The 26461-nt window shown below is 45.1% G+C and overlaps 1 protein-coding gene across 5 annotated transcripts in view; it reads right to left on the reverse strand.

Annotated features, from left to right (window-relative positions):
* The window catches only part of LOC139549236 (signal-induced proliferation-associated 1-like protein 3), a 97885-nt gene that overhangs the window by 40753 nt on the left and 30671 nt on the right, over positions 1-26461 (reverse strand). For 4 of the 5 annotated variants that reach the window (XM_071359479.1, XM_071359478.1, XM_071359477.1 and 1 more), the window contains exons 2-3: positions 15356-15464; positions 30-1719 (exon numbers count right to left, since the gene is read on the reverse strand). In XM_071359479.1, the coding sequence (XP_071215580.1) occupies positions 30-1491 (1462 nt within the window). In that variant the 5' untranslated portion in view covers positions 1492-1719; positions 15356-15464. Of the gene's footprint in view, positions 1-29; positions 1720-15087; positions 15209-15355; positions 15465-26461 lie in introns of all 5 variants that reach the window. The other variant, XM_071359476.1, reaches the window with a different exon arrangement.

A 26461-nucleotide genomic window follows, 5' to 3' on the forward strand; every position in this document is an offset into this window, starting at 1 on the left:
CTGAGTGGTAACATCAGATCAGTTGTTACCTTTCCCGTGGAAGTAGTCTCGGTAGTAGCGCGCCCCCAGGTCCACGTGCTCGATGCTATAGAGTTTCAGCCTGTCCATTCTGGTGACTTGCTGCTCTATGGGCACCTCCACCACCGACACACTGGCGTTGCTACGCCGAAGGCTGCCCCTCGCCATGTCACCCGCGCCCCCCTCCCCTCCCCGCTCGGCCGAGGAGCTCAGGAAGCTGACGTTGCGCTCCCCGTGTCCCCCCGTCTCGTTGCGGAAGTGGGGGCAGCTGAGGAGGAGCAAACTGGAGGTGGGGCCTCCGGGGGGGCCGTCCAGAGGGTCCACGCCCAGGGAGGGGGTGGGCGCGCTGGGGTCGAGGCCTAGCGTCAGGTCCTCAACGCTAGAGTACGTGGCGTCCAACCCACTCAGAGTTGAGGACCGTGAAACAGCCAGGGAGACGGAGGCCGCCGATGCCCCAGTGGCAGTGTTCCTCCGCTGGGATACATACGCGCGCTGAGCAGCAGCCTCATGGAGGTCAAACAGGATGCTCTGGGCGTCGTAGTGGACAAAGCTTTTGGGGCACACCCAGGGTTTGTAGGGGGTATCTGTAGAGTTACGGCCTCCCCCGTCCTCCCCCGCCTCCCCTCTGTCCAGCTCCCCTCTGCTGGAGCTGCGGAGCTTCCGGAACAGAGAGGATGTCCCCAGAGACGAGTCTGTCCCCCCACTCTTCTTCCTCACCCTGTTCTCCGACCGTCCCATCCCTCCATCCTCCCCCCGGGGTGTGGGGGTGGGGGAGTGGCCCGTGGGGAGGGGTGCCGAGGGAGGGGAGTTGGTGTACAGTAGCTCCCCCAGGTGTACGGGGGCAGTGCTGCGCTGGTCGGGCCTCTCCTGGTGAAATTGGCTGAGCATGTCAAAGAAGCTCTGCTCGGGGATGCCCTGCACGTCGATGGAGGAGGTGCTGCCGTACTCCCGGAACAGATTAGCACCTCCACGACCTTCCACCTCGTTCTCATCCTGCTCGCTCAGAGTCACCTCGCTGTTGGAGCGCTGCCGTAACGGGGGGAAGGCACGCAGGCCTGCGGGAGACTCTGTTCCACCCCCGTACCCACCACGGAACTCCACGTCCTTCGTGCGTCGCCTCGGTAAACGAGCCACTCCTCCCCGCACCAGCCCGACCTCGGAGATGGGGAAAGATGCGGAGGATATCGTCGTGGAGGGGTCGTCTCCATGGTGATTACCGCCTTGCCCGTTCTCCAGGAGCGACTCCCTCGATTGCGCATGGCGCGGCGGCCACTCAGCAATACGGGCGCGGACGCCCATCTTGGGAACGGAGACACGGGATTGGGTGGCTGGGTCAGAGGGGCCAGGATGGCCGTTGAGGGTGAGGTGGAAGGCGGCATGTTGTGTGAGGAGGGACCCAGGCCCTCCCCCTCCACCCCTCTCTAGCAGGTCTGAGGAGGTGCAGGTGACCCCTCTATCTCTGTAGGTGTTCATGGCGCCCCAGGAGAGCTCAGGGCAGGACAGAAGGCAGGGGGGTAGTGGGCTGGCATCCCGGGCCAGGGTGGGGGGTAGGGGAGTGGGAGAGGAGCCCCACACACACTCTGCTGATGCTGTGGCCTCCACCTCCCACACACATCGCTTTCACTGGGAGGGTGAGACACTGCTTGTCATATGCCCAGTCACACAGTAGGCTGTCTCTCTTCTCTCAGGCTCTGGGCAGATCTGGGGAGGAGACAAAACACACATTGATATGCTGATGACCACAACAACAAAAACATGCATACAGTAATACGCTGTTTCTTAACATGCACACCTAAACACTAACCTACACTGACCCAGATTCACCCCTCCAAACCCAATGAAATGACACCACGAAAACTGACTACAGCAACTCATCTGCAGCAGAGTGTGAGAGAGTGATTAAGGTAGAGAGGAGGATATGAGAGAGAGGAGAGAGAGAGAGTAGTGAGGTGAGGGGATTTGACAGAGGATTTCTCCTGTTGAGACTAATCTTCAGAATGCCTGACAAGCAGGGTTATTATTATCATACTAGTGTCATATTTCAGCAGCAACACACACACGGGCACGCACTACATTTTCATTACACCAAATCAAACTCCTGCATCATAAAGCCATGCTGAAAATGCTCGGACAAATCCCAGCTAAACCGCACTTCATAAAGAAAAAATATAAAGCGACTGGATAGTCACATGGAGGCAGAATGTGCACACACACACACGTTGGGTTACTGCTGCAGTGTCATCTTTCAGCTAATTTAACTTACAGCAGTATGTATGGTTCCTCATTTTTCTCCTATCTGCTCAGGGTGATGATAAATATGAGAGCATCTATGCTATGTACCTGGCATCAGCCCGTGAGAGGTATGTGTGTGTACACAAGTGCATTACAGCTGGTGTCAGGCAGTGAGAGGTCATATGCATTCGTGTGTGAGAGTAGGTATGTGAGGTGTGTGTGCAGTGGGTATAAGTTTAAGCACCAGGCCAGACATGAGCATGACTTTGAGGTTGGGTGAAGTCAACCTTTGTCCTATCGTGATTAAGTACCCATAAAACATCATCCCCTATTGGGAAACACTTTTGACCAAAAATATATAATAATGAAAAAGATTTAAAGCTAAAAAAGGACAGCTAACACGAGCCCGCATGCTGCGAGAGGGACGAGAGGAATCATGACAAAATATATTTTGGAGCCAAATCTTTTTCAGTAGCCTATTCCTCTCTGTTGAAGCCGTGGCACGAAAGAGGTGAGTGTCTGTGTGTGCCTCCCTGGCTGAGCGTCGTGTGATGGGTTGTAAATCATGACGGGCACGGCTTCAGAGCCTGCAACTCTGCTGTCCCCAGAACTGGATAATGAATCAATGATTTGCATCTTTGCCTAATCTTCCTTTATTATTATGCCTAGGCTAGGTTCTATACAGGGCCTTCGGAAAGTATTCAGACCCCTTGACTTTTTCCACATTTTGTTACGTTACAGGCGTCTTCTAAAATTGATTAAATTGTTTTTCGTTTGTAATGGGAATTTTAATGTTTGCGCTTTTCTTGTAACTAATTTCTGTCTTCTATTCATGTGCTGTTCTACTAACCAATTTCTGTGTTCATGCAAGTGGCTGATTGTACAAATCCTCACTATCAGTAGCTGCAATTTGTCAGTATGCCCAGACATTGTTTTGAGAACGAACGAAAGATCTTGGTTTCAAGGTCTCAGCATAGAAAGAAAGAAGCCTGGTGAGGTATTGGTCTGTCACATGTTATGAACCAGTATTGGTCTGTCTGTGTGCCTTTCCAAATCATGTCCAATCAAGTTGCAGAAACATCTCAAGAATGATCAATGGAAACAGGATGCACCCGAGCTCAATTTTGAGTCTCATAGCAAAGGGTCTTATTACTTATTTTTGATTTATTTTAACTGACTTGCCTAGTTAAGGTAAGAACAAATTCTTATTTTCAATGACGGCCTGGGAACAGTGGGTTAACTGCCTTGTTCAGGGGCAGAATTACATATTTTGACCTTGTCAGCTCGGGGATTCGATCTTGCAACCTTTCGGTTACTAGTCCAACGCTCTAACCACCTGCCACCCTTACGTAAATAAGGCATCTGTTTTTTTATTTGTAATACATTTGCAAACATTTCTAAACCTGTTTTTGCTTTGTCATTATGGGGTATTGTGTGTAGATGGATAAAAAAAATACAACTGTCATCAATTTTAGAATAAGGCGGTAACGTAACAAAACGTGAAAAAAGTGAAGGGCTCTGAATAGTTTCCAAATGCACTTTACATAGCTAATAATAAACTATGGAAATAGGATAGGCCTACTCTACACAGTTTCTTTCATAAGCTGTAAGTTTTCTTTTGAGTTCTCGTTCAAACTTTTGAAAAAATGAGCGCTAAATTTCACTTCTTGTTGACTATAATATTTGTCATTCAAAATAAATCTGTGATAAAATCTGATTTTCACAATTGTTACCATTTGAAAGCTGCAACTTTAGGACAAACACTATTAGAATGGCCTCTATTTGGGAAATACTCTTCATAACTTTAACTCGTCTTAATGCTTTTGATAAGCTATTTTAATTAGTAGGATTTTGCTTTCGGCCGTTTGGTTTGCAACGGCAAAGAGGGATGCATGCATCACTTAATTTAGATTAAGCGACGCTCAACTGTAAGGTTTGTTCGAACTACTCATTCGATTTTTCTATCTTGCCATTGTTTGTTCCACCCGTCTCATTATTACCTTAGGCCTATCATGTTTTTAGTTCCGAGTTAAGTTACTGTCACGTGAAGTGAAATGCCTTTGTTGCTCTTTTCCAACAATGCAGTAATCAATATCAGTAGTACTATAAAACAATGTACACTGCTCAAAAAAATAAAGGGAACACTTAAACAACACAATGTAACTCCAAGTCAATCACACTTCTGTGAAATCAAACTGTCCACTTAGGAAGCAACACTGATTGACAATAAATTTCACATGCTGTTGTGCAAATGGAATAGACAACAGGTGGAAATTATAGGCAATTAGCAAGACACCCCCAATAAAGGAGTGGTTCTGCAGGTGGTGACCAAAGACCACTTCTCAGTTCCTATGCTTCCTGGCTGATGTTTTGGTCACTTTTGAATGCTGGCGGTGCTTTCACTCTAGTGGTAGCATGAGACGGAGTCTACAACCCACACAAGTGGCTCAGGTAGTGCAGCTCATCCAGGATGGCACATCAATGCGAGCTGTGGCAAGAAGGTTTGCTGTGTCTGTCAGCGTAGTGTCCAGAGCATGGAGGCGCTACCAGGAGACAGGCCAGTACATCAGTAGACGTGGAGGAGGGCGTAGGAGGGCAACAACCCAGTAGCAAGACCGCTACCTCCGCCTTTGTGCAAGGAGGAGCAGGAGGACACTGCCAGAGCCCTGCAAAATGACCTCCAGCAGGCCACAAATGTGCATGTGTCTGCTCAAACGGTCAGAAACAGACTCCATGAGGGTGGTATGAGGGCCCGACGTCCACAGGTGGGGGTTGTGCTTACAGCCCAACACCGTGCAGGACGTTTGGCATTTGCCAGAGAACACCAAGATTGGCAAATTCGCCACTGGCGCCCTGTGCTCTTCACAGATGAAAGCAGGTTCACACTGAGCACATGTGACAGACGTGACCGAGTCTGGAGACGCCGTGGAGAACGTTCTGCTGCCTGCAACATCCTCCAGCATGACCGGTTTGGCGGTGGGTCAGTCATGGTGTGGGGTGGCATTTCTTTGGGGGGCCACACAACCCTCCATGTGCTCGCCAGAGGTAGCCTGACTGCCATTAGGTACCGAGATGAGATCCTCAGACCCCTTGTGAGACCATATGCTGGTGCGGTTGGCCCTGGGTTCCTCCTAATGCAAGACAATGCTAGACCTCATGTGGCTGGAGTGTGTCAGCAGTTCCTGCAAGAGGAAGGCATTGATGCTATGGACTGGCCCGCCCGTTCCCCAGACCTGAATCCAATTGAGCACATCTGGGACATCATGTCTCGCTCCATCCACCAACGCCACGTTGCACCACAGACTGTCCAGGAGTTGGCGGATGCTTTAGTCCAGGTCTGGGAGGAGATCCCTCAGGAGACCATCCGCCACCTCATCAGGAGCATGCCCAGGCGTTGTAGGGAGGTCATACAGGCACGTGGAGGCCACACACACTACTGAGCCTCATTTTGACTTGTTTTAAAGGACATTACATCAAAGTTGGATCAGCCTGTAGTGTGGTTTTCCACTTTAATTTTGAGTGTGACTCCAAATCCAGACCTCCATGAGTTGATAAACTTGATTTCCATTGATCATTTTTGTGTGATTTTGTTGTCAGCACATTCAACTATGTAAAGAAAAAAGTATTTAATAAGAATATTTCATTCATTCAGATCTAGGATGTGTTATTTTAGTGTTCCCTTTATTTCTTTGAGCAGTGTATAAAACAACGATAAAAAAAAGTAAAATAGAACAAAACACACAGGAAATAGAAATAAGAAGAACACAAGAAAATAAGGAAGCTATATACAGGGTCAGTGCCAATACCATATTTCCAATGTGCAGGGATACTGGAGTGGTAGGGATAGATATGTATAGGGGTAAGGTGACTAGGCATCAGGATATATGATACAGTATATGCTGCTGCTCAGTTTGATGATTATGTGTGTGTTGCTCGATATACCGGTAATATCACGGTACCAAAACGTCATGATACCAACATTTTAGAATACCGTAGTACCGTTTCATATGATACTACCGACTTTTTATGCCCTACCGATCTAAAGAACCTGTTTATGTTTATAAAAGTCAGTTTTGTTTATAAATTCAGTTGAATTGAAGCAACTGTATGGGCAGGTCCAATGATATCCACTTCACTTTCACGTCTATATCACGTGTGGCAGCTGTAATCATCCTGCTACATCCCTTATCAGCCCTCACTCACCTGCTCCTTTCCGTCTGCACTTCACGTCTATTCCACCTTCAGTTTTAAAAAATATATAATTTAGCCGTGACGGCGAGTGGGGATGCAGACCCCGATGAGTCTTCTGTTAGAATTCTACATTTTTTTTCATTGGAGCAGTGTGCAAAGCAAGCAATGTTGATACATTGTATCATTTCATCACCTGTTATAACCAAGAGCACGGACCCGTCTGAGTCGACTTTGCAAGCTCACTATCATGCAGCCTCTGAGTGTCAGAGGGAAAATGGGAAGAATCGTGACCGGCATGCTTGCAGCTTTACAGCAAAGAAAAGGGCTCGTCTCTAGCCTAAACGGTAAAAAAGAAAGAAAAGGCCCATATTACCGGAGATGCCTTTTTTTTGTCCTATCGAGATTCGCATGCATTTTATATAATTTCACAAACCATGTTGTGGGCCGTTTAAAAAAAAAAAGAGAAAAATCCCAGGTCGCTAATTATTGGCCTGATAACAAAAAAACGTTCAGTTATGCTACCTAGCTAGCTGTCAACCTGGTACTTGACAGTAGGTTTAGGCACATTTGATTGGCACAGGAAGAAAGGAAAAGGGTCTGCTATTCATGAGATGTGCTTCAAAAAGGTAGGATTCATATTAGGCCTAATCTAAGCCTAAACTAGATAAAAATCTCTTTATTTCTGGTGCTCCTTAAATTCTGTGTGGTGCCTAACGTTTTAAAAGTTGGGAGCAGTGTGCATGTGCGTGTGTGTGTGTGTGTGTGTGAGAGAGAGAAAGTTGTATGTGTGTGTACTGAAGAGTAAAGGCTTCATGCAGTGTTTTCCCCTTACTGACACAATGACATGCAGATCATTATGCATGTGTATCACAGGAGGTTGGTGGCATCTTCATTTGGGAGGATGGGCTCGTGATAATGGCTGCTGCGGATGAGTGGAATGGTATCAAACACATGGTTTCTGTGTGTTTTGATGCCGTTCCAGCCATTATTATTGAGCCGTCCTCCCTTCAGCAGCCTCCACTGATGTATATTCCTTCCTCCCATTCATCCAGCCAAATCACAGTTAGGCCTTTGCAAATATGAGCAAATCAGCCATTCTATGCAGAGTTCTATTGTACACTGAACAGTGTGACGTTAAATTCAACGGGTTGTATTGAGTAGAAGTGTGAATGTCAGAGACAGTTTTTTGGAGAACGTTTAAAAAAAAAAAAAAAACGTGAACAAGCGTTGGGGGGACGGGGATGCTAAGCCACTGATTTTTTCCCACCGTGGTATTTCGATACTAAGCATCGTGATACTTGGCCTGGTATCATATCGTTTGTTGGTATCGTGAGAAGCATAGTGTGTGTAGAGTCAGTATGAATGCATGTGTGTGTGTGTGTGTGTAGAGTGTGCATAGAGTGAGTGTGTGAATAGAGATAATAAAATAGAAGAATGCAGATAGTCTGTGTAGCCATTTTGTTAGCTATTTAGCAGTCTTATGGCTTAGAGATAGAAGCTGTTCAGGAGCCTGTTTCTGTCAGACTTGATGCTCCGGTACCGCTTGCCGTGCGGAAGCAGAGAGAACAGTCTATGGCTTGGGTGGCTGGAGTCTAACAATTTTCCGGGCCTTCCTTTCACACCGCCTGATATAGAGGGCCTGGATGGCAGGGAGCTCGGCCCTAGTGATGTACCGGGCTGTTCGCAACATCCCCTGTGGCGCCATGCGATCGAGGATGGTGCAGTGGCCATGCAGTGGTTAGGTTAGGTTATTCAATAACTTAAAATGTTCTGAGAACTCCGTTAGATAAATTCATAGTTTGATCACGAAGTAGCGTGGCCGGAAAAAAAACTGGTCATATTCATATGAAATGGAGAGAAAATACAAAATATGGCTTTTAAAATAATTAAGACACCGTAGTGTCCACACAAAAAAAAAAGAGAATGAAATGGGCGTCAGCTATATTGCCCAGATCAGCCGAAATGTTTTGAAAAAACAAACATTTTCTGACTGGACATTTTGCGCTGCTTTGATGAAAATCTCTGTCTACATTATTCTCTTGCATTCTATAAATTGTTTTTAGCATATTTATTGAAATAGGTTGTGCAGGCTATAACAAAGGAATGGGCCACATGGCACAGCCTTGCTGTGGGCTACCCAGTCAGCCCCTTACTGCGTGGTGCCAGTCAAGTTGAAATGGGCTATACATAGCCTGTCACATCACAATGTCGCCCCCATCGACGATGGCTGTCGATCATCTTCGATATCAGATACTATCGTAATATCGCCCGACCCTACTCCACCCATCCTTCTGTCCATTCTCACCCTCCCTTGCCATGGGGTTTTCAGAAAGAAACAAAGGAGGATGCACACAACTAAGCTACTTCATACTCAGCTAAGGAGGGGAAGGGTGAATAGAATACCGAGAAGGGGGGGAGAGAATGTAAAGCGACAGAACAGTAGAACGCTAGGGGGGAGGGAAACCGAAAGGGGGAGAAAGTGACAGAGTCGAGAGACCGCGAGGAGCAAGAGAGCAGGAACGTGTTCACTGAACCAAAATGACTCGCCTTAATATGGCAGTCACAAAGAATCAGGCTTCACCACCGCCCCGTCGCTATAAAAAGCCTCCCTAGACTCCTAATCCACCTCTGCTTTATTCAGGGTCTTCTCTGCTCAAAACTCTCTAATGTTATACTCTCTCTCTTTCTGTGTCCCTTATACCTAGGCTCATCTATCGCCATTTTATTCAGTCTCTTCTCCGCTCACACTCCTTCCTCTCCTTCGTCGCTCCATCCCTATCGGTTTCTTTGGCTTCATCCCCGTGTTTCTATCACTCTCCATTCAGGCTCATGATCCGCCAATCCTTGTTCTCATTCCATCCCAACATCTGTCTCCAGTAAGCTTATGATCCAGGCAATTTCTCAGTCTGACATTGTTTAACGGATGTTAGCTACTGGTACCGAGGGGAAGATATGTTTTGTGCGGATCGTAATCATTTCCCACACAAGCTTCTATTCATCATTCTACTCGGCCGAATTTGAATAATATTGAGTGTCACATCTCACAAGGCAGAGAGTGAATGAATCGTGTGTAAGTTCTGCACAATCCTCTGTGATTCACTTTTGGCATGTGACAGCATTACACACATGCACACATACCATGTACAAAACTCATTTGCAGTGAACAAAACCCCCCCAGTCAGTTGAGCACCAGTTCACCACACAAATGCATCATGTCTTTGTTTTGGAGAAAGACAGGCGATTCAAAAAGGCCCCTTCCGAAGGGTTCTGCTCTGATCCTGCACAAAATCTTCCCTCATCCAGGCGCGTTGGCTTTGATACGCTATCAGTCCCAATCCCAGATCGGTCCCGGCTGCAACAGCCGGAGAAAGGGCCCTTTATTTAGCTGAACGCAGGTAAGGAGAGAGTGGAAGTTCTGTCATGTCTCTGGGTGTCCACAACACTGTGCCAAGGCCGACAGACAGAGCAGAACTGGGCCACAACTACTACTGGGAGGAGGGCGGACAGACACAGACTACCGCAGCCACGCAACGAAACAGGACGTGTTTGGCAAACACATCTTGTTATGCGGTGCACTGATACGTTTCTAATTCAACTCAAATGTGAAACGTTACGTTACTCGATGTCGCCGCTAGCCTTCACAGTTCACGGAACCTTTGCCAAACTGAAAGAGATGGGCTCGCCACGGCCCAAAACAAGAGCTGCAAGAAAACTCCTCCAGACAGACCCATCGCAACCCAAGGCACAGAGGATGGCCCACATAGGTGAAAGGGATGAGTTTTATCCCCAAACAATGAAAATAACTAAACAGAGTTAAGTAGGGGTAGGCAGAAAATGGCAGTCTCTAGTGCCATAGGAAACAGGAGCCACAGGAACATGAAGGGCTTTGAGCCACCCCCAGGCAGACACAGCTCTGGCCCAAACTACAGAAGACGTAAAGCAGGAATGTAATGCCTTTTAATTACTCCCATAGCAATTAGTGAGGCCTCTGAAGATGCTCCCCCCCCACCGCCTCCCGCTCGGAGTGCCTGTGTACCCCTGGCCCACACAACGCAAAACACACACTGGAGCTGGTAATCACACTAGTCGCTCGCCATAATCACAGAGAGAGCAACGAGAGAGCTACAGCTACCAACGGAATTATCGTGCACATGCTCCAGACGGAGAGAGCGGTTACGTATCGTGACAGAGCCAAGTGACCGAGGTCAAGGAAAAAGTCACTTGTGGAACAGACCGCCACGCAGGATAATAATGCATTTGAGATAAAGAGGTAGCCTACGCATAGAATGGCGACATAATTAAGCAATAAGGCCCGGGGGGGTGTGGTATATGGCCAATATACCGCGGCTAAGGCACTCCGCAACACGGAGTGCCTGGATACAGAGCTTAGCCGTGCTTCTACACCTGCATTACTAGCTGTTTGGGGTTTTAGGCTGGGTGTCTGTACAGCACTTCGAGATATTAGCTGATGTACGAAGGGCTATATAAAATAAAATTGAATTGAATTGTATATTGGCCATATTCCACAAACCCCCGACGTGCCTTACTGCTATTATAAACTGGTTACCAACGTAATTAGAGCAGTGCAAATACATGTGTTGTCATACCACGGCTGTCAGCCAATCAGCATTCAGATTATGTAGACAGGGGGACCTGATCCGAGATCAGTATTCCTACTCTGAGATGCTTTACTAATACCAGCCCTGGTATAGATAGACTACAACAGAGACTGGGCTGTGTGGTCTTCATACACAACCTCCAGGGCCGGGGTAAAATATACATGAAGACGAGAATAAAGTGCGGAAATATATGTAGCCAAACAGTACTTTGCAAACTGATCGAGAGTGACGGGAGGAAATGACACGAGACCCTTAATGTCTGTTCAGTTTGCCAAAATGTTAGCGTCCTTAATCCTTATTAGGAGACAAAATTGTTGTAATGACTGAAAACTTTGACCTGATAATGAATGAATAGATGATTAGTGAGTGGTGGAGATGACTAGGACCTTACTGTCGCTTCAGTGGGTTGCGAATGTGTAACGATGCAGAAAGTTCAGCTCGATTACACTCTGGTCGTTGAAGGGTTCCCGTGGTGAGTCGGTCTCGAGCTCTTCCAGGATGAACCGTCCCTCCGTCTACCTGATCTCACCCCACTGGCTTCCCCTGCAACCTGACCACAGCTCTGACCCTAACCAAACCCCTGTTCCACATGAACATGATAAAAGGCCTATCTATGGTTTTCCCCGGGACAGTTGTGTGATACTTGGCCAACTTAGCCTGACTCTGGTCCTGGAGGGCTGCAGTGTTTGAGATAAAGTGACGGCTTGGAAAAGCTTGCACACACACTGCAGCCCTCATTTTTCAACCCTGTCTTAGTGTGTCCTCCAGGTCTGCTGCGCTTCCCTACTGAACCTGGCAGTGACGGGTCTCGTCAGGATCAGGGTCTCTGTGCTGCCTCTCCTGGCACGGCTGTGATGGTCTCCATTGATTTCCTGTGACGTTGTTTTGCACTCTATCCCTGATAACCTCTACTGTCACTGCTGTGGTCTACTCCGTCATACAGACAGAACGCTAGCCTGGAGGAGAAGCATTGGCAGGGAGTGATACACACACAGAGACACGTGCGCATTTGTATTGTGCACACACACACACACACACACACACACACACACACACACACACACACACACACACACACACACACACACACACGAGAAGGGTGCATGGGCGGGGAATGAGGGGCGACCTACAATCTTCCCCTCCTCCACTTGGTTGCCTGTGATCTGAAGTAGGGTGAAGGGCAGTGGAAGTTTGAGGAGTTGTTGCGAGGGGAGGGAGATACGTTGAAGGTCGCTATATTAGACGCCTTGTTGTCTCTGCCATGACACTGGCTTACACAAATCTTTACATAGATAACATTAGGAGGTAGTAAGATTTACACATCAGCACAAGGCCATGCAACATCTGACCCCCCCCCCCCCCCCCTGACTGGAAGAGATGAGCCCTCAGGTTTAAAAACAGACTTACTGTTACAGCTCATTTCTAAAGCGTGACCCGAGGCCGTCATGCAGAGCCAGTGGTACTTTTAACCCCAATCAGCTATGCAAATAAAGCATTCATCATAATTTCACTGAGACCTTTGCATCGACTTCAATTTACTACCACTTTAATCTACAGCTGTGGTGCAACCTAGCGCTGGGCCTTTCCCCTGGGGTAGACAGCCACTTTAGAGAACAGGGGGAATTCTCAGACTCAGAAAGAGGGAAAGCTAATAGCAGCCAACTGCATCGCTACCGCTAAAAGTCTGTGGTGTAGCTTAGTAAGGCTACAGTGGATTCAGACGCAGTACTCGACTTTCGGACTGAATAGGAACATGACTCGCCTCGGTCGTCAGTGATGGGGGGGGGGGGGGGGAAATCGATAGCTACATATCATGATATTATTTTTGAATATACAACATATCGTTTTTACAATATCTTAATATTATTTTTGCGCTGGTTGGCTTCATAGCTTGTTCTCCATCTTCTTTATAAATAGGGAGTCATTTTTTTTTTTTTTTTTTTAAAGCACTTTTATTTCCATGACTTCTCAAAACTTGTTTTCTCATGGCTCTCTTGTCCTTCTGCAGCAGACATATGGTGAGCAATATGTTTGGACCATGGAATCTCAATAAAAATCACAGTATTGAATTGCAATACATATAGAATCGCAATACATATCGTATCGACACCTAAGTATCGTGATATCATACTGTGAGGTCCCAGGCAACTCACAGCCCTATCGGACGTAGTGCATTTAAGTGACTATTACCAGTACAGTAAAACCAGGACTATATGGTTAAGTGTAGATCTATTTCATATGAGTAAGAGGTAGAGGCAGCGCTAAAAATAATAATAAAAAAAAAAAAGATTTCCTGCTTAAGACTTTTTGCAAAAATACCCTCTATTTTTTTACCTGAAATTGTAGAAACAGCCGGTTACATTATGAAATGTTCAACGTTGTCAGACGCAATTGGCTTTTATCTGTTTTGTTCTAAGGTAGCGCTAATACGCTAGTGTAAGCCTAAGAGCTCCCGTCTAGCTATGGTTCAGCTAAACGTCAGCATTCGGCTAACAGACAGCACGTTGATGTGAGGAGGATGCAGAAATTATCTTGTCAAGCTAGCTAACTAGTTTGCTAGATGACGTTGCCTAGCTGTGTAGCCTATATTATAATATGAATGACGCTGTATGATAACGTGAATGTACTTTTGTTAGTACGGGAGGGGTAAACGTTCATTATTGATATGCTGACGTTACTTGATCATGAAGAATGTTGTTTGTTAGATAGCTAGCCAACAGGAGTTAGTTGTGTATTTTCAACTAATTGAATACGTACGGATGAGAAAATAAACCGCGCTTGTCAATTGTTGCATTATTCAAGAGTGTAATCTGGTTTGGTTGTATTATTCAATAGTGTATTATATTTCAGAAGAAAAGTTTCTCAGATTGTTAAATAAATTGTGCTTACTGGCTAGTGGCTACTGTGATATTTAGGGTCAATTTGAACTGCGACCCAAGAATGACGCTTTGCCAGCCACAACGAAAGGCAAAGCAAGGATGTAAATGTGAACTGAAAAGTAGAAATCTCTTTTGCCACGCCGCATCTCTCGTAGCGGGAAAAGGGCCTAAGACTCAGACTCAGACGTCAAACACACCCCTTAACCTCCCCCTGGCTGTTAACATTGACAACACACAGGACGGCTGTTACATGACAGAGGATCAGGTGATGCCCCAAGGTTAAGGCTGGTCGCACAGAAGACTTCCAGTATCCCTAATGGGTCCGTGTGCGAACATACACACTTACGCCCACATTCAATAATGGGTTCGTGTGCGAACATACACACTTACGCCCACATTCAATAATGGGTTCGTGTGCGAACATACACACTTACGCCCACATTCAATAATGGGTTCGTGTGCGAACATACACACTTACGCCCACATTCAATAATGGGTTCGTGTGCGAACATACACACTTACGCCCACATTCAATAATGGGTTCGTGTGAGAACATACACACTTACGCCCACATTCAATAATGGGTTCGTGTGCGAACATACACACTTACGCCCACATTCAATAATGGGTTCGTGTGCGAACATACACACTTACGCCCCCATTCAATAATGGGTTCGTGTGCGAACATACACACTTACGCCCCCATTCAATAATGGGTTCGTGTGAGAACATACACACTTACGCCCCCATTCAATAATGGGTTCGTGTGAGAACATACACACTTACGCCCCCATTCAATAATGGGTTCGTGTGCGAACATACACACTTACGCCCCCATTCAATAATGGGTTCGTGTGCGAACATACACACTTACGCCCCCATTCAATAATGGGTTCGTGTGCGAACATACACACTTACGCCCACATTCAATAATGGGTTCGTGTGAGAACATACACACTTACGCCCACATTCAATAATGGGTTCGTGTGAGAACATACACACTTACGCCCACATTCAATAATGGGTTCGTGTGAGAACATACACACTTACGCCCACATTCAATCTCTCAATAAGAGTAGAACCACATAAAAATGTTGTCAACATTCAGGCTACAACAAACGGACGCATAGACAGAAGCAGGCACTAACCAATCAAAACAGTCCCGTGTCGACTATGCAAATGAAACCCCAAACTCTACTGGTGGGAGGTGGGGAGTTTCGCTGAGTATTGAACCAGTCTTTCAAGCTGTCATCTGAAGGCAATAAAAATCTGCAGATAGGGACACAAATCATGCAACACACTTTCCGTGACTTCCTTCACTTTTACAGCCGACCACGTATTGCCCTGCTGCTGTAAAATAACAGTGTTACGAACACATACGTGCGCACACACATTGTTGTTCCTCATTTAGCCTACCTCCTCCAGGCGTCAGCTGTGCGGGTGAATCGGGCGTGGTCCGTGTGTGTGTTGACTCACAGGGGATCAGTGAGGCGGGGACAGGGGAAGTTTATCACCGCTCTGCTGCCTGGAACACAAGAGGAACAAATGGTAAGAAGTTAGAACTACTGCTCTCTGTTATTAGGGAACAGAAGAGACAACTACCGGTTGTTTAAAAGTTTAACGGGGGACATTTTGAGTGAAACATCAGAGAGCCCTGACAAAGCCTCCAGGTAGCCAGAGGAAAACTACACTGCCACAATTGGGAAGATCTAGGCCAAAAGAGAGAAACACACCGCAAAACATTAATTTTGCTACTTTACTTTAGTAGATTCATAAGGTTTATTCGTTAACCGGTAATAACATTCCAAGTAGGCTGACTGAGCTCTGATATGGATGGAAGATGTGTGAGGAGTTGAGTGGGTACAGTCCGGCAGAGGGGTGTGTGTGTGTGTGTGTGTGTGTCTGTTGTCAGTTCCAGGCTCATCAGTCCAGCAGTGAGTCTATTGTGTGATGAGGAGACGTGGATGCCAGGGGCTCTGTGTCTTAAACACACACGAGGCCTACATCCAACCACTCAGTGGCACACACCATAGTCTCCTAAATACACAAACCCACCAGTTATCCCTACAACATTCATCTGTTTCTTTCTCCCTTTCTCTTCCTCTTAAGGCATCAACATGCTTCAGTTCGGCTGGCACCTAGCCGCTGGCACCGAACAAGTGTGTTTGCATAGTCCCTTAAAGACCTTCGCTTGGAAAACGAGAAAAAAGCAATACTACTGTGTCCATTTAGTCACGCAATTTTACATCTAACTAAGCTGTTTGGTGCAGTATTTCTCGATTCAAGAAATGGGCATGAAAACAAGTCGTCCCTCTCGTTGAATGACAAAGACTTCATTGAAGAATCCCTACGTGTAGACTCCGACTACCGACTTTGACTTGTCGAGAGAGAAAAGAAAGTGTGTGCACGAACAGTAGGAAAAAAAACTACTAAAGTCGAAAATTAACTGTCACAAAATGTCCCTATAATATATGCACAAACTCTTCCGAACTGTTTTGGCTGGGAAGCATGCGGACACCTTCATTCCTCTCTCTCGCTCCCTGTTTTTCTCTATCTTTCCCCCTTTTCTTCCCATGTCTCTCTGTATTTCTCTCACTCACCCTCAACCTCGTCCTTGATGACTATCCCTCTGTATCCTTGACCTCCCCCACCGTGCCAATGCCCTGCCCCTCCGTACTTCCTGATTTCCTCTTCCTGTGCACCGGAATGTTCTCCTGAACAAAACGACAGCAGCAGGGTGAGCCAGGGGACTCCTGCACTCAGAGTGCTAGTGCCAGTGCATGGGAGGTCGGTGTGTGTCGGTGGAGGTTGTAGGACTGGGGGCAAGCCGAGGGTAGGCTACAAAGTAGTGGGATGAGGAACAGGGTTGATGTAGGCTCGGCAAAAAAAATGGTGTTGGGTTGCTCGGAACCGGAGTGAATGATGTGAAAGGGTATGCAAGAGGGTGGGGTGATCAAATATGGGGGAGGGCAGGGTGAGGTTTACGGTTGGGCGATATCAACTTTTGTGCTATCGTGATTATGTACTCATAAAACACTGTGATATACAAATGGCCAACCCCTCAAAAAAATACAATTGGGCGGGAAAACAAAAACCTACTATAACCACAATTAGGCTATAGAGTGAAATCACATTCACAACTGGACACATCATGACAAAAGATGTTGTTTAAATGGGCAGAGCCTACTTGGGAGGCAAATATTTTCTAATATCCTTCCTGGCGGAGGCAGCTTCAGGATGTGACAGGTGGGTGTGTGTCTGTGGCTGTGTAGCGCGCACATGGAGCAAAGATGGATGGGCGGGGTGTGCGAGATAGGAGCAGATGGGAGACAGAGAGAAGAAGAAATGATCATCCCATGTGACAGGGCCTGTCTTGACTACAGGGTAGCCTAAATCCATGTGAATTCAATCACTTTTTGACAACACCCCTTTCGATTTGAACAAAACCGTCCATACATATTTGCCCATTGTAGAAGTGTGCCGAAAGGGACTTTTTGGACGAAACACATTGAGATAAGTGCTCCCACCATACCATGAGACATGTCTTCATCAATGGAAAAGATAAACGCTTGAGATTGATATAATTGAAAAGCTTACAAACAGGGTTGTCAAACCCATTTTGTAATCAAACTTCAATAACTTTCAAATGGTACCACAAAGATGGTTGGAGGTCCACCCAGAAAATGGGAATATCTGTTGTTTTAAATTACACTGCCAATCCTTCATTAGGAAACCTACTGAAATCATAGAAATATAGATAACAGAATAGACATGACCATTTACGTTATGGTGGTTGGACCAGCGGCCATCTTTGTGATAGTAATTTGTAAAAACAAATATTGGTATTTATTTATTTACAAAAATATTTACAAAATAAAATAAAAAGTCACGGTGTACGAGATGAATTGCAGTGGTCTGAAGTGATAGGTCCATTCTATGATTGAAATGACACCCACCCTGTATTCAAGAGCATGTTGTCTCTCCACCGATGGCAGGCACAACACAAAAACCTCAGATGATATAAAGTAGGGTCTAACGCTTTGAACCCACCGACAGCGTCATTGCATTTTGGTACACCAGAATTACATTAACTTCCAATTAAACGCTGTGTTTGCCTTGCAGCATTGCGTTGCAGAAGTAGTTGCAGTGCGTTCGGTGTGGTGCATACGTTGGATTTATGCGTCAAACTGTATGCGTAGATGGCTTGACAGAAATGGTAGCAGAAGGTGAATGTTGAACTTTGTTGCATACATATCCAGATGATGCTGCATACTATTTAGCGCCAAGACCCTGTCGGTGTGTTCGAAGCGTATACTACAACATACAGTGCATTCGGAAAGAATTCAGACCTTGACTTCTTCCACATTTTGTTACGTTACAGCCTTATTCTAAAATTGATTAAATCATTTCCCCCTCTCAATATATACACAATACCCCATAATGACAAGGCAAACAGGTTTATAGAACATTTTGCAAATGTATCAAAAATAAAACAGAAATATCACATTTACATAAGTATTCAGAGCATTTACTCAGTACTTTGTTGAAGCAACTTTGGCAGCGATTACAGCATGGATTCTGCTTGGGTTTGACGCTACAAGCTTGGCACACCTGTCCCGAAGGCACTACTGCATTGTCTTGGCTGTGTGCTTAGGGTCGTTGTCCTGGTGGAAGATGAACCTGATGGAAGATGAGCCCCTGTCAGAGCAGGTTTTCGTGAAGGATCTCTACTTGCTTCGCTCATCTTTCCCTATATATCCGTATATCCCAGTCCCTGCCACTGAAAAACATCCCACAGCATGATGCTGCCACCACCATGCTTTACCGTAGGAATGGTGCCAGGTTTCCTCCAGACCTGACGGTTGGCATTCAGGCCAAAGAGTTCAATCTTGGTTTCATCAGACCAGAGCATCTTGTTTCTCATGGTCAGAGTCCTTTAGGTGCCTATTGGAAAACTCCAAGCGGGCTGTCATGTGCCTTTTACTGAGGAGTGGCTTCCGTCTGGCCACTCTACCATAAAGGCCTGATTGTTGGAGTGCTGCAGAGATGGTTGTCCTTCTGGAAGGTTCTCCCATCACCACAGAGGAACTCTGGAGCTCTGTCAGTGAGACCATCGGGTTCTTGGTCACCTCCCTGACGAAGGCCCTTCTCCCCCGATTGCTCAGTTTAGCCGGGCGGCCAGCTCTAGGAAGAGTCTTGGTGGTTCCAAACTTCTTCCATTTAAGAATGATGGAGGCCACTGTGTTCTTGGGGACCTTCAATGCTGCAGACATTTTTTGGTACCCTTCCCCAGATCTGTGCCTCGACACAATTCTGTCTCGGAGCTCTATAGACAATTCCTTCGACCTCATGGCTTGGTTTTTGCTCTGACATGCCCTGTCAACTGTGGGACCTTATTTAGACAGGTGTGTGCCTTTCCAAATCATGTCCAATCAATTGAATTTACCACAGGTGTACTCCAATCAAGTTGTAGAAACATCAAGGATGATCACTGGAAACAGGGTGCACCTGAGCTCAATTTCGAGTCTCATAGCAAAGGGTAAGGTATCTGTTTTTATTTTTAATACATTTGCAAACATTTCTAAACACCTGTTTTCGCTTTTGTCATTACATTTTTTAATTTAATCCATTTTAGAATAAGAATGTAACATAACAAAATGTGGAAAAAGTCAAGGGGTCTGAATCTTGATATTTGACATAAAAAAAAGGTTGAAGACTAAAATTAACAAAACATATGCCCCAGTGGTGAAGGCATGGATGTCTCATGGTATGGTGGAGTATGCAAAACGGGTCAACTTTGAGCACCTTTATCTCTTGAATGTTTTGGCATTCAGGTCCAAAAAATCCCTTTCTGGCCACTTCTTCCATGGGTATGTATGGAAAGTTTTGTTCAAATTGAAAGGGATGCTGTCAAAAAGGGATGTACTTCAAATGAATTCACCCTCCGTTAAGTCCTAGTAGCCTAGAGAGGCTATCTATCTAAGCCAACGTAGCCAGCTAGGTAGCCAATTGAGTCTACATGCTGTGCATTCCCCCAACTCCAAACGATTGCCAACCTGTTGGTAGCTCTTCTCTCACTTTGCCAACGTTTAATTCTGTAATTTTTTGTTACTCTTGCAGTGTATTAGTGAGCTCTCACTTCACTAGCTACACATGTAGCTTCTTCGACTGTAGCGTCGCTCTGATTGGCTGACAAAAACAACAAGCTTTATGTGAAGGCTACAGCTCGAGAATGGAATGGACATTTTGCACGGCTTTGTTGGAATTCTCCGCTCGGTCTAGTAGGGCCGGGACGATACCATTATTGCGATATTTTTTCAAAAATGAACACAAAGCAGACGTAACTCGTTAAAAACCCTTATAAACCCGCTGTATGTAAAATATTGTGTGCTATGGCTTAGGAAATACATAAATGTTACTCTGGATGACAACATAATGAATGTTTGTTTCCAACATTAGGGCTGTTTTCCTAAAGAAGTTAAATCCGCGTTGTGTTTTGTTTCCTTGCCACGATACTTACGTGTATCGCGATACTGGTATAGTCCCGGCTTTACTCTTTAGCCTACATTCCTCCCTTGCTTTCTTTAACATATTTAATTAAACAAATAGGCTATATAGCAAATTGGAATTGGCAAATTACTCGGAATGTCGCTTGTGTGCTGTACCACTCCGTTCATTGCTGCGCGGCTCCGGTCAAATAGGCTAAACCATCGTCTGTCACATCACGATGTCGTCGCCATCCACAATGGCTATACGATACTATTGTAATATCGCCCAACCCTAGTGAGGTTGATTGCGCTGTGATGGGGGAGGGGTCAGACACTGCTAAAATGTTCTGAGGGGGAGGCCCATTACCGTCGGACAATACAGTACCAATCAATACTGATCAATTCCGGTCCACTTACTCTGCGACGCACAGCATAACAATCTCTTAGTAAATGTGTGTGTGGGGAGAGACATTGTGTGTGTGCGCGCGTGCCATGAGTGTGTGTGCGTGTATCGACTAAAAACGACAGGAGAGTATAGTATCCAGCGCCAAGAGCCAGTCCTGAATATAGCCTGCAGAGTCAGCATGGATTTACAGTTTAGACCTCCCCAACTTCCGGGAAGAAAATCTAATGAAAAGTGAAAACTTTCCAGCCATGGTGAACATTTCAGCCCATGGAGTAGGGTCACTGGGAAGCCTATCAGGGTTGAAATGTATAAATGCAACACCTAGACCATGGGGCTTAAAGGCATGTAGGCTAATAGCCTAGTATACATTCCATTATAACAAACACAAAGAAATGAACACACTCCATATAGCCTCCTGTGTGTGCATTTTTTTTAAATAGGACAGCAGCTGTAAATTTAGTACTGGAGTCCTTCTCTGTGGTTGCAGTCCCTGCCAGACAGAATGACCATCAAACAAAAGAGAAAAGAAAGTCAAGCCCAGTGCAGAGGGAGAGAGATTGTGTGTGTGTGTGTGTGTGTGTGTGTGTGTGTGTGTGTGTGTGTGTGTGTGTGTGTGTGGGGAGAGATGGATCTATCAGGAAATCGAGTGCACGTTCTTGACTTATGAGTATGATGACTGAGCTTCTTGGTACCTGTGATCTGTGAAGTAGCTATGCTTCCAAGAGTGTGTACGTAGGAGTGTGAATGAGCGCATATACGCCTGCCTGTGTGTGCACTGTGTAATATGAACGTGTGTGCTGTATACGGCTGTACAGTAGGCTCAGTGAACATGGTCAGTTATGTCCCTGCATGTTAGAGCAGCTCAGTAATTATCATCTCCTACAGCAGAGCAGGGTAATTAAACATCTCTCTCAGCGCGCTGAACACAGTGCGACTGGGCCGGCCTGAATTAGAGACCAGGCGCGTTTCAAAGAGGACATGCAAATCGTACTTTACATATCATTAGTGGTTGATCCAGCGGTGCTCTGCTCCGTGGTGAGCCGCAGAGGAGAGAAGCAATGAGCGGCCTTCCTTCCGCCCGCCTGCCATACACATTGTGCTGCGATTGAAATGGATTACTCCAAACTCCGACTGCATTAATATTTTAGAAGGTTTGCCGTGTGTGCGAGCGCTACTAAAGTGCTACTTAAGTCGTTCCATATTCCAACCAGTTTGAAGAGGAGCCGTCCGAGTCATCTAATGGGTTTGTCAACGCAACTGTAAGGGCATTTACACACAGTTCTGAGCTATAGTTCGAATCTCCCCCACATTCGGTCCAGTTGGTTTCACATTGCCAAATGTCCAACAAACTAAAATGCCTAAAACAAAACCACATCTTCATGCAAATCATTTGTTTATTTGTTTATCGGTGTTCTCACCAGCAGTGAACCTAACCATGGTACGAATGGAATTGGGCCGAGACCACCCTTTTTGAACGAACCATGGTGCGTTGTTTAGTGTGCTCTCGAGGGAGGATAGTGTTCACACCAGTCCAAACGAACCGAACTAAGGGGGGAAACGTGCCAAACCAATTTAGTGTGAAAGCCCTGTAAGACGCATCGAAGTGTTGGTGTAATCACACCCTGGCTGACGTGGCCTGTACAATGTACGCTGTTCTTTACCCTGTTAGAATGTTGAGACTTTTTCAGCTGTGTGATGTCACTGCCATTGTATTATATGAATTCATTTCTGCTAGGGATGGGAACGGTTATTTGAAAATCAGAACGTACGTTAGTGTTCGATTTCTTGGGAGAGGATTCATTTTCAGAGAAAAAAACAGACCTAATTTAACAATGAAAAAAGGCTTTGCTACATAAGTCTACAAGGATAGACCACCACATTCAACATTTTAATAAAACAGTTTGTGTGAGTGCACCGCATTAAAAAAAGATGCTCCGGTAGCCTACACATTAGGGAAAGGGGGATACCTAGTCAATTGTACAAATGAATGCATTCAACTGAAATGTGTCTTCCGCATTTAACCCAACCCCTCTGAATCAGAGAGGTCATAATCGACATCCACGTCATCGGCGCACGGGGAACAGTGGGTTAACTGCCTTGCTCAGGGGCAGAATGACAGCTTTCAATCTTGTCAGCTCGAGGATTCGATCCAGCAACCTTTGGGACATAGGTCCAACGCTCCTAACCACCAGGCTACCTGCCGCCCCTACATTAGTGTTGCACGGTATACCAAAACTTCTGTACTTTTTCAAAACAAAAACCTGTTCGATACTATCATTTTTGTTACATTCGGGACTGTCAAATGTGTCTCACGTGATTGAGACGATTACGTCTAATCAGTGCAGTCCCTTTATAGTGCAAAGAGCAATTGCCTGCTCTACTTATTCAATGTTAGAGCTGTCTGAGATGCCTCGTTAGCGCCCCACTCATGCTGCACAGAAGTTAACACACTTGAATAACGGAATTAAGAAATGTTGAAACTGTTCATTACTGTTCGCAAAACAAATGTCCATACACGATAGAACACTGTTACAATGCAAGACTATACCTGTAGCTTCCATCTTTAATTGTAGGCTAACTTTCCTTGCTAGCTTACACCTGAATCCACTACCCTAATTGCTTTGTTTGTGATATGCAAACCATAAAGAAAAATATGCTGATTTTAAAGCTGATTGTCACCAAAAACGTTATTAGTTCACTTTGCCTCCCTCGTCACCCAAAAAATCTACTTCTTCATCTCCCTCGCCACCCGTCTGGTTTCCACTAGATTCCGCAGCCACAAAATCTGATTCCACTGGCACATTCTGCCTCACAAAATGTCATTACTAGGGCTGTGGCGGTCATGAAATTTTGTCCGCCGGGTTATTGTCATGCAAAATACTCCCGGTCTCATGCGGTATAGCTAAAGGTAATATGACACCCAATTAATTATGAAAATATAACAAATTCCTTATTACTAGGCTATTCAAAATCAAATTAATTATTTGTAGGCTAACTAAGCCGCTCTGCATAATCAATGAACCAACAGCATGGCCTAGGGCTATACGTTCTCTCCCAGACTCATGGATGTACATGTTGGAGTGTAGCATAAGGTAACCAATCCATCCAGTATGCACAATAACAGTCCACACTCAAAAGGCTAGACCAATTATGTATCAAAGACATCTTAAATCAGTTTAGTTTTATGTTTTTCTGCCGTGCGTAATATGCGGTAGGCTATGTATCGTATAATGGCACAAGCATAATTTTTATTCATTTTTTGGGGGAGGGGGGCTTGAGCTCATAAGCCTATGCATAAACTCTAAGATGCATATCGGCGTTTTGAATTAATAATCACCTTAGAAGCCTCTGTCCATTTCTTTTACACTGTTTCAACCTGCTGTTGAACTTCTTTCTTGAAATTGATCACAGTGAGGCGAGTTAAAAGTAGGATAGGCTGTTTGGATGATGTGTTTGATGTGATTTTTGATTGCATTTGCGCTGTTCTCAAAAGTGACGACAAATGAGATTAGGCATGTAACGCTTTATTATAAAAAGGTGCATGTTTATGGTGAAAATGATCTTCCCTAAAACTTGAAACTCACGATCAGCCTATGTATGCGATTTAGGCTCTAATTCTAAGAAGTTATTTGGCCACTTTACTTGTGATACAAACCTTATCAAAACATATAGGTCTACGGGCTTGGCTACATGAAGTACGCGACTATGTTTTGAAAAAGGTCACACAAAAAAAGGCAAGCTGTTTCTTGCCTTACTGCACAAGCGATAATACATCATTCACAAGTGATAGGCTAATATTGTCACCCATCAGACTATTCTTGCTGTCTTTACATATACTAAATAATATATATGTGTGAAATGAGTTTTGATTTAGAATGAACCATTATGCACCGGTCTCAAAACAGCGGTAAAAATACATAATCTATGCACTTAAATAGCAAAGGGAGGACGCTTTTCCCATGGTTCATTTTCATGCCAGTCAGGTAGGCTAAAGTCGTAAGTCTACATATACCTTAGCCAAATACATTTAAACTCAGTTTTTCACAATTCCTGACATTTAATCCTAGTAAAAATTAATCACAACCACCAATTGCATAGCCTATAGAAATGTTGCGCAACATGAGCTCACGGGCTCTCATGATGTGTTTGATTAGATTTTCAATTACATTTGTATTGATGTCAGAGTGATTAGAGGGACAATAGAAAGCGGAGTACCAGGCAGTTAGTACGTTTCGTAGGCTACTAATGACCATCAGCAGCATCAGAGCTTGGAGAAGCCTAATTACCGAGACTAAACGGTCACATGGAATTTGACTGCCATCAATACGGTCCCCGTAACAGCCCTACTCATTACTTTCTTAGAGACAGCGCACACTATTATAAAAGAGATTGCTTCTATGGAAATGTTGTTGATCAATAGCACAAAATAATGTTCTCCTAGCCAATAAAATAAGTCCTAAACGGAAGGGATTGCTTGTAATCTGTAGCCCCCTGAAATCAGCTAAAACAACCTCAATAACTCAATGCATGCACACACTCCTATTGAATAATATGCATTCACCTGTGTTGTGAGTAGACCTAGGCCACATCTGGATTTACCCAGTTTATTAATAGATTTACAATAAATGATTAACATCATGTTGTTTTGTAGTGAGATTTTTATTTTGGTAAAAACATTGATTGTATAATTGATTCATTAATGCATAAATGTCTGTCTCAATATTATTTACATACAATTGTTCAAATGTAATGAGATTGAACTCAAAAGACGCCTAACGATTGAACAGGGCAGCAGATGAGTTTATCTAGCAGGATCAAGTGTCATTCTGTAACTTTGGCTAATACAATTTTTTTTTTCATGGCCTCGTTTTGGTATGGTGACGGTATCGAGTACGATAATAAACCTGGTATCGGTATCCAAGTCAAAATGCTGGTACCGTGACAACACTACTACACACGTTTAACACGCGTGTAAGCTTGTTATTGTCGGTCAATCAAAGCGACGCTACAGAGGCTCTGTGTGTAGCAAGTGAAGTGGGAGATTTCTCAACAACGCAAAATGGAATTAATTAAAATGAAGGAAGAAAGTTGTCAAAATAAGAAGTAGGCTACAATGATCAACCAACAGGTCGACAGTTTCATTCATATGAGTGGGGTTGTAGACAAGGACAGGGATCGCAGCAAAATAGCCTCGATTAGCCTTGCTACTCTAACTAGGTAGGCTACTGTAGCTAGCTAACTTCTTTACAACGACTTGATGCAGTTGAGACAGGCACCGCCAGATGGTATGATAGATATCCGACTGCAGCAACAAGTTTGTCTAACTAGCACGAGTCAGTTTGCCTACTTTCTCTCTCACCGTGCCACACAGACTGTGTCACACACACACACACACACACACACATACGCAAGGCCCCTGCTCCTCTCTCGCCCCCCCCCACTCTAAAGCAAAAAAAAAAAGAAGCTAGTCTCGATTGAAGATATTAAATAAATAAAACAAACATTCTACTATCCGGATATCCGGGGGGGGGGGGGGGAAATGCATTGTTCTAAGTGCAATAATTTCAAATGCCCATCCCTCATTTCTGCACAACCACCACTCTTTTCCCTGATTCCCAACCATAGAAG

This window comes from Salvelinus alpinus, chromosome 22 (genome assembly GCF_045679555.1).
Source record: "Salvelinus alpinus chromosome 22, SLU_Salpinus.1, whole genome shotgun sequence".
NCBI lineage: Eukaryota > Metazoa > Chordata > Actinopteri > Salmoniformes > Salmonidae > Salvelinus > Salvelinus alpinus.